Genomic DNA, 9,992 nt, shown 5'->3' with positions numbered 1-9,992 from the left:
CAAATTTGCGGAATTGCGGAAACAGGACTGAAATGTCATCTGAGTTCGGAAGCACTTACCTGTGTGAAAGTCTGTTTTCGTCGATGAAGTTTATACAAAAAAAAACAAAGTAGAAATAAACTTTCTAACGTGTCCTTGCTTCATCTCATGAGGTTGGCTACAGTAGAACTAGAACAAGTATTTGGCCAATATAAAGAAATATTACTAATTTTAGTTTTATTAATAAGTTTACCTTATACACTAACCTTATTGATATTTTAAAGTTTAAAATTTAAAGTATATAAACATTATATGACTCGCAACCACGTTCAAGTTTTTTATTTTGGCCCTTGATGCTCGAGAAGCTGGACGACCCTGTGTTCGATGGTTTACGATAAGCTACTATTAGTGATTTATTACTGGAACTATCGACACTAAAATATCTTCCTCATCACGCAAATACTTTTATAGGAGTGTCGCGATCTTTTTGCGTATCTCCATCATTAAATCTTTATATATAAGAAGATGGTCAGGTTTCATTTAATATCATTATTATTATTTTTATTTAAATTTATTCTTTCAAGACGTTTATTTAATCTCTACTCTCTTCTTCCTTTTATTCTTTTTGTTTTATGTACCTCTCCTGTACTTTTTTAACTGTATATTTTATGTATTTATAAAAAAAAAAAATACTCCTACCAATGTTACTTATTTTTTATTCTTATCATTGTTTATTCAAGTTTATTTTATATTGATACTATTATATGTCTTCCTTCCTTTTATTTATAAGTAATTTCTTATCACTTTATTTTTACATAATATTTATCCTAGCTTAAATTACCTTATTGTAGTAATATTCTCAGTTTTGTTTTGTACCTTTTTAGCCCTGATGAAGCCCTGCAAAGTGGGGCAAAACGTCGGACATTAAAATAGTTATAACCTATTTGTTATTTTTTTGACCGCCACCCAGACCATCTTCTTATATATAAATTTTTATGGTCAACTATATATACATATATATATTAAATCTTTATAGTTCATCTTGTCTCCTTTTGCTTCAAGGTACCAAACTAAGATGATAGGCGCCTTTAATCTAATCTTTTTACATTTTACATACTATTTTTCCAATGAAAAGTGAAGGGATGAGGATTAAATATTGTTAAAAAAAAACAGAACAATGTAGTAGTGATTAGACATCCAATAGATTTTTTTTTTAAACCTGTAACAGAACTTTTTAATTTGTGATTTCCTTATATTCTCCAACTTTCGGTAGGAAAGGTTACCAACTAATTCAAGCCAGACTGGGGAATTCGAGATTTATTTAAAAAATTTAAACCTCTCAGAATGGATTCGACCTAGTAGCACTTCTGGCATGCGAACATTAAGTTTTTGGACACAACCAAGCAGAAAAAGTGAAGGCCTTATGTCCTTCCTTGGGTGTGGCAGAGAAGTAGGGGAAGAGCTCCCTGCTTATACTTCTTTTACCACCCACCTAAATATGTACGGTTGGTTATAAAATATTTGTAAGAATTATTAATTTATAATTTTTAGATTCATTAAAGATCAACAGTGAGGGAAATAATTAATTTGATCTATTAATGTAATTTTATTTCTTCCTAGTTTATTTCCTTTAATTAATTTTATAATTGTGTATAATGTTTATTTTTGCACAATTGCTAAACACTATTTAAGTACTATTAAATAATATTTGGCTTAAAACCCTTCTCCAATTTGGGAAAAAAGCATGGATAATCCAACAGGTTACAGATCTTTTCTTTCTAGCACCAGACGGCTGATAATTATTATGTGGAACTGCTACAAAATACAAAATTAAATCTCCACAGTCAAGATTCGAACGGGTCCATTTCTGACTTGATAATTAAGTGATATCTCTATATAATCACTAATAATTAATGTAGTTGTTACATATAATATGGCCGAATTTTTATACAAGCTCCTAATATTGCCGATCCAATACCAAAATAAGATATCTGAAAATTTCAGAGGGAAATGTTTGTTACATAGATTTTATTTTTGGACCATCTTCAATTAAATATATTTCAAATTCAGTTAGATCGATTTTGTATTGAGACAAAAATAGAACACCATATTAAAATGTAACAAAACCCAAGATAATAAAATTTGAAGATACTCTAATTTGATTTTGCACCAATGATATGTAATGTTGCTGAATATAAGAATGATCAAACAAAGAGAAGAGTTAAAAAAGTTAACAAAATTTTCTATAAACATTTATTACTTTCTTTAAGTATATATACACTACTTATTTACAATAAAAACAAGTGTTACATTTTCATACAATCAGACTTTCTCGTACAAAAAATATTTTTAAAATTATGGGGCAAAAGACCAGTGCTTAATAGCACAGGGACTTTACAATTGAAGGGACTAGATTTAGGCGCCAATAAAGTTGACTCCATTTTCAATTTGGCAAATCCAGCAACAATGTTGCCTAGCGAGGACCTTAAGTTGTTTACACGACCTGAAAAAGGATTAGCAATAAATAAAATGTAAAATTTTAACTGAATACATTTCAAAGTGTGATTTTTAAGGGATACACACCTGTCTAATATGATGCTAGCTTATAGGGCAGGACCGACCTTCAAGTTCGACAAGTCTTCCATCAATCCGAAGGCCTCTTATACAACCTTGGAAACCTGGATAAAGGCCTTCAGCTCCTGGTGGTGATCCTCCTAAAATTTAGTTACATCAATATATTAATACTAGATTACTCAGAGAACTCTTAAACTAGATATCTGACCTTCTCCTTAGTACTATCGAGGTTCAATCAATATTAGGGAAACAAGCTTATTTGTATAAACCAAAATATACCACTACAACCCATAAAAGGTTAAGGACTGGTCATGGGTCAAGTACTTTGATATGAAATACTGTTTTTAGACTAATGGTTATGCAAGGAGGTGATTTGGTCAGAATGACGCCTAATAGTCATGGTGAATCAGCTGAGTATGCCCCAGGGGATCTTCCAACCTGAGTGGTGATCCACGCCATTTGGCAGATGAATAATTATTTAGACTCTGGCTCAAGCACAGTCCATACATTAACTATTCACATTGTACAGATGAACATGATCTGTGTTTTTCAAAATCTATTGCTCCTGAGAGCCAGAAAAGGGGTCTATAAGTACTCAATAATATATATGGATCATTTCTAACTTATCAGTATAGGAGAAACTTTTTTTTCTTAATAAACCTATGAAAAAAAAAATTAAAATTTTATATAGAGGTTTATTTCCTACTTTGTAAAAATATTAAATAATTTTGTTTTTCAATAAAAATGATACTAAATACTCTAAATAAAAAATATATATACTTTTATTAACTAATGGGATTATGATCAATTGATTAATATTATATTTAAAATGATACTCACCAATAAAATACCTTTTTGTTGTCCCTCGCACACCTGGAGGCAAAGATGCTCTTAACAATCCTTCTCTATCAACCCTCAAAGAGAGTGATTTTCTCCTTTTTAGCGCTGATATTCTGTGCCATCTACCATCTGATACAATCACCTAATCAAACAACAATTTTCGAGTATAGATGATGATAATTTTTTTTTTTTTTTTGGAATCTATCAAGCTTATAAAAGTATGATTATTAAAACTAAGTAATAACTTCTATACTATATAATTTTCTAATTATGAAAAATGTATTTAAACTGATTAGTAAAACAAATAGTTTGGGCCCCAAGCTATTATCAAGGAGATAACCTCAATCATTGACTAGTCACAATGCATTTAAGAATGTCTTTTTTCGCAGGCTAATTGCACTTGTCATATAATAAACAAAATCTCAATAAAAACTATCCTTTAAATTTTGTTTTTCTTCCTTTTTACTAACCACATCAATAATACTGTTATGTGGTTAGTAAAAAAAATTGTGTTATTGATGTAGTTAGTAAAAAGAAGAATTTTTTTTTAATTGGATTAGTTTTTAGCTAATGGATAGTTTTTGTATTGAAATTGTGTGGTTTATTACATGACAAGGGCAATTAACCTGCAAAAGAAAGACAGTTTTAAATGAATTGTGACTAATCAATGGTTGAGGTGGGCTCATTGATAATAACCTAAGGGCCGAAACGTTGAAGGTTTAAAATTAAAGTTATAAAAGCCTTCCTGATCCACAACAATCTATAAGGTCAGCTTTAACATGATTATCCATGAATTGGTCTACACCTTGGAGATTTAACTGTTTCATCACTACTCTCTTTTTTTTCTTTTTTTTTTGTTATCAATGTAGCAATTTTAAAAATGAAAAACAAAAAATTTAAATACTGAGACTAGGTAGACAGTTTTTTGTTCAATAATTCCAAACAGAAATGAGAAAATTAGATTTGTAATATCTGAATGATGATTATTTCTTCATATTATTTTAAACAATCACCATCCAAAGAATAAAAAATCACTTATTGCATTCCTAATTTGATAATTACACTAAATATAACTTTTATATCTACAATTTATTAAGCTGAAACGATACCTTTGATGCCAACTCAACATCATATGCCACAAATCGTATGCTACTGTCAAGTATGATGAGACCCCATAACCCCTTTCCAGCACGTCCCAGAATGAGTGCACCATCTTGACCAGAACTCTTAATTGAAACTTCTATTCTCATTACACCACGCCTCTTATGTCGCCTGAAAGCACACATTTATTTAGTTACACCAGAATCATTAAATTTAAAAAAAAAAAAAATCAGTTCTTAAAAATGATAATGTACATAAACAGGTAATTCATAAAACAAAATAGAAAAATGAATATAAATTTCTTCTCTTTTGATATGTAAAATAAAAACTACTTATACCTTTTCCAATCGTGGTCATTATTTTAATAAAAACTAGAATCTTTGAAACATATGGTGCTAATAAAAAATGAAGTCTATACACTAAAAAAACTGCTACACTATGATACTCATGTTAGAAATGGTTAGTATTGTTAGTACATACTCATCATATTGGAAATTATATTCTTCATACTCTTCTTCATATTCCTCATCTTTTTCATCAGTATAATTTTCTTCATAATCTTCATACAATTCTTCTTCCGTTTCAGATTCACTATAGAGTTAGTAATAGTGTTAGTAGGTTAGTGGTTAAGTTTAAATTAATAGAAGTTTTTAAAATGCACATGGAATTTTTATTAAGTTTTTGTTATGATAAAACTATGAATATAATAATATTAATATTGACATACAATTTAATTTTGTTAGTACAAATTCGTAAACAGAATGGTTAGTCATGTCTCATTGCTTAAGAGGCATAAATTAATATATATATTAATAACAATTTTTCTGAGTTCTTTGGATTGAAATGATTGAATTTTTCTGAAATTTGACTTTTTTGCTGTAATAAAATCCACAAGTAGGTACCATTGTTAAATCGTGGAATGATCCTGTTTAAACCCGTACTAAAAATTTGGAATGACATGAAATAGCTTAGGTGATGTTAGATACCAAAGCAGATTTTTTTTCAAATACTTTAGACAAGGAAGGTAAGGGATTTTAAGGGTAAAAATTTTAATTATCTGTTGCTTTGTTGGGTTCATGTAACATGATGATAATAGAATATTTCTATAGAACTGGAAAATGTGTTGTTTTGATAATAGAATTGAAAATGTTTGTTAAAAATATGATGGTATTTGATAAATTTATGAGATATTACTGGGTTAAAAAGTTTGTAACTGCTACAAGTGGATCAAAATAGATGCTAGTCAGAATGGATGTAATTTAGATAAAGTTTAAAAAATTGAAAATGTTAAACTCATTCAATCATAAAAATAAAAATATTTATAAAAACTGTATTTTAATCATTTACAAAAAAACAAAACTTTAATCACTAGACTGATTTCTAAATTAGTTAAGCTTACTTCTTTTTCAGATTTTTCTTTGGATACTTGATGATCGTGTTTCCATCAAAATGGACTGCTTCATCTTCAACCAGTCCTGCAAAGGGTTATAAAAAAGTAACTTTAATGAAACTATGTTTAATATGATGATAAATTAGTTAATTAAAACAACTATTGACACTTTACCACATCCATCACAGAGAGATGAAGATGTTGCATTAGGTGAACAAAATGCTAAAGTACATGGTCGTGCTCCAGAAAGTACCAATCGGTGACCGTTTACTGTGAAAGTTCTTAATGCTCCATTGAAAACTGGCCATTCTTCTGCATCACTGAAAAATGGCATGAAATTAGTTATTTTTATATAGAATTAATAACAAATTATAATTTATACTAACAAAATGAAAACAGTGGTGGGTACATAGTTAAGTAATTTATTAAAGTGAAATTAAAAGCTTATACGGATGTTTAAATTGAATCATATAAATTAACAATATTAGAAAAAAATATGAATATTATGTAAAAAATTTAATTATGTTTCATTAAGGTTAGGAGCTATTTGACTTTGAAAAGATTTTTTATATCCTTTTATCCATCCTAAGAACCTATAAATTATATGTCATTAAAAACTAATGTATTTATCTATATGAACTGAATATTTTCACTTGATAATGGTAAAATATTGAGTCTATGGTGATAATACAAATATTGTAAGTTTCCAGTGATTTGATTTACAATAATTGGAATCCAAAATAAATAGATTTATGCCATAAAAATGTTAGGACCACACATTTTTAAGGATGAATTTTTGGAAGGAATAGTATATTACCGATTATTAGTCTTCATATTTAATACTCACAATGGAGGCGCTCCAATATAAAGAGGATGATCCAAATTAAGCTCAAGATGGTGACCAACAGAAATCCCTCGATAAATGCGTCCATTATCTAATCTTAAAAAGCCTTCTTTGTCAAGTCGACTCAAACGTGCTGTGTGCCATTCTCCAGGTTCAATTTTTTCCTTTGTTCTAAGATATGAAATTTCTCAATGAATAAACTGCATATTTTTTGTTTATTGCTAAGTGATTAAAAATATTTAAGTGAAAGTTAATTTAAGTTGATAGTATAACACCAATAGATTTTAATGAAAAAATTAAATGATTTTGTTTATTTAAGACAAATTAAATAATCCTAGAAATAGCTCTAAAACCTTTTCAGATCTTAGGCTGATAACGTACATAAACTTTATGATTTAGCAAAGGATAATGAATCAAATTAATTGGCCTGATTAATTATGAAATGCTAAAGAGAGCGTAGCCTTAAATTGATTGTAAAAAATATATAAATGTATGTATTAATTTTTTGTTATATATAAAATTAATATTAATATTAATAATAATATGTAAAATATTAGTATTCTACAAATTAATATTTAATATACTTATTGGCACATTAATTAGTAAAATACTTACATAATAAAATTGATATGATTTGGCTTTAACTTACACAATTGAAACTGGATTGCCACCAAGACTAAAAGAAAAGACCAATCTTCCTTCAGAAAGTTTCAGAGAAATAAAATCTCCTTTATTATGCTGCCCTTGGCCATTATACAGAAGGGTCCCCTCAGTTGATAATGTTGCAAATGAAATGGACAACGCAAAAGCTCTAGAAACACCTTTCAACAAAAAAAAAGTTTATTTAATTTATAAACAGTAAAATAAAAAAATATGCTTTATCCTAAGTAATTACCATAAACTAAATATAGACACTAAATTATGGGTAAAATATTGCTTCGTAACATTAGCTGTAGATATTAACAGTGCTGAATGAATGATGAGTTAAATGAAAAGTTAACCTATATACTCTGGTAGCATAAGCCATCCTGAGTTGATACCAGCTTATATGTGAGGTTCCTGAACCAAAAGGGAAATTTACACTTTAGAATGCCCTTCACTACTCCTTCATAAAAAATGATTGTGACTTTATAGCTAAGGGACCATAATGCTTCTTCTGTACAACTTCAACAGTTCATTGCTCATGTAACCCTACCTCTCAGATATTCCAAGCGATCCTTGCCTTAGTACCATGTATTGAATCTTATACATTTTCATGTTTTCTTCCATACTTCTATAAATTTTTGAATCATCTGTATGCCTTAGGATCTAATATGTATCCCTATATTTTTTTGCTGTTTTATTCTTAATCATTTTAAAAGAACTAAATTAAACAACATGAGCAAGCTAACAACTTGTGAATAATGACCATTTTTGAGTGATTTAATAACTTTTATTATTCTAACTTGATACTTTTTGAAATTTCAATACCATAAAGCAAGATTCTGAATTGAAATATTTTCTTCATAATTAAAAACAGGAGGTTTTGCAACTTCACAATATTTAAAAATGCTTTAAGATCTGCTATAGAACATAAAAATGTTAAAAAATTAATTTTAAGAATTTAGAAGAACAAAGATGTAAGCAAATAATAGTTCCATGCTTTTATGCCTGTAGAAATGTGCTAAGACTATAAGTTAAAATCAAATAGTTCAAATTACCTTCTAATCTGGGTAGAACTAGAGGTTCGGGACCTATTTCGATGGGTTCAAGTTCCTCTGAAAAATTTGTAAAGATAACTTTAAAAAATATGTGAATAAAATAATTCATGATTATTATATTCAATGAAACAAATTTCTTTACTCTTATTAATTTTTATATTAAACTTTATGAGAATCTTGATATTAAAAAATGTGAATATTTGAATTTTTGAAATACAATTTATTTCAATCAATTGATGAACCTACCTAATGCACATGGAGCTTCTCTAGATGTACATACACAATCAAAGCCACCTCCTTCAGTGGGTGTACACTCAGTTCCACCAACACATATGGAATAGACACAAGGATTTAGTTTCTCTTCACAGTGTTTACCTAAATAGAGAAAACAAAAATATAGCAGTGATTCAGGTGGGCTGCAATAAAAATACTTGAATATAATTGGAATATTATTTTATCTATAAATTTGTTGGCCTAAATGAATAACCTATTTAACATTTTTGCTAATCAATACATTTTAGAAAATAAGGTGTCAAACAAAATCTTTAATATATTCAAATTGAAATTTTACCGAAAAGCCAGAACTACTTTTTAGTAATAACAGTCTCTAATAGCATAAAAATTCATACAGTTACTGTTACTATAGTGATCATAGTTATTCAAACTGATAATTAAGAAAATGTTAAAGCAAAGTATAACAACTTTTTAAAACTATTTTTCTTTAGTAAATAAAAGGTTCAGCAAATCCAAAGGTTTGCTGCTGATACAACCAATTGCTGTCTACAACTACCATCCAAACCCAAATTCACAATATCAGTTATCCATGGCAGTTAGCCATTGGGTGTTTGTTGGCTAAGGGCTCATTGACTTTTCAGGGATTCAACTTTTACTAAACACTAAAACTTTATATGCCCATTTTGTTTACTGAAATCCTATCACCTCAATTATATACCAAGTCCAATTCATGTAATTCAGCAATATGTAGCCTTCTAAATTCTTTGGTTAATAAATCCTTCTTAAGTCAAAATATTTTATGCGATGTTTTATTTTCATAATTTAAGGTGTTGTTCTTCCATTAAAGTAAAAGGCCAAGATTTACATGAATAAATAATAAAGATAATAGATTTTTAAATTCTAACTTTTGTTAGAATTTAAAAATAGAAGTGCCTGAACAGAAAGCACGAGTAAAGTAATTTTGAAAGTGAAAAATAATAAAAAGTTTCCAGCTTTATATATCGCCTGTATTTTCTTCATCATTTTCATTTTTTCTAGACTCTGTAAGCCCCAAATATTTAAATTTCTCTATCAGTTTGTTTGATATAAATATATATATACATATCTGTTTCTGCTTTTAACCATATATTTTATCTTATCTATACTTATTACTAAACTTAGTCTTTACCTCCTATAAAAAAACACAAAAACAATCAACATTCAACTGACCAGTGAAATCTGGTTGACATGCACAGGTAGGCTTTGGCACTGAGGCCAAACACGATCCATGGTTGTAACAAACTACTCCACGACATGGGTTATGAAGACATGAGGAACCGATCATATGACT

The 9,992-nt window shown here is 28.6% G+C and overlaps 1 protein-coding gene across 1 annotated transcript; it reads right to left on the bottom strand.

The window, feature by feature from the left end:
- Nucleotides 1-2,243: 2,243 nt before the first annotated feature.
- LOC136797312 (agrin-like) lies at nt 2,244-9,986 on the bottom strand. Its single transcript, XM_067053554.1, has 12 exons — nt 9,872-9,986; nt 8,675-8,803; nt 8,429-8,485; nt 7,378-7,549; nt 6,732-6,899; nt 6,059-6,204; nt 5,894-5,969; nt 4,975-5,085; nt 4,503-4,665; nt 3,394-3,535; nt 2,563-2,693; nt 2,244-2,482 (listed from the first exon to the last, which is right to left on the bottom strand). The coding sequence occupies exons 1-11, from the start codon at nt 9,984-9,986 to the stop codon at nt 2,578-2,580; spliced, it is 1,395 nt and encodes a 464-aa protein (XP_066909655.1). The 3' UTR covers nt 2,244-2,482; nt 2,563-2,577.
- Between the last annotated feature and the right edge of the window lie 6 nt (nt 9,987-9,992).

The sequence above is a fragment of the Halyomorpha halys genome, unplaced genomic scaffold, assembly GCF_000696795.3.
Source record: "Halyomorpha halys isolate HHAL.00 unplaced genomic scaffold, Hhal_1.1 Scaffold191.1, whole genome shotgun sequence".
NCBI classification, from domain to species: domain Eukaryota; kingdom Metazoa; phylum Arthropoda; class Insecta; order Hemiptera; family Pentatomidae; genus Halyomorpha; species Halyomorpha halys.
Note: the sequence above shows the minus strand (reverse complement) of the source record. Positions and strands in the feature narration are given on the sequence as shown.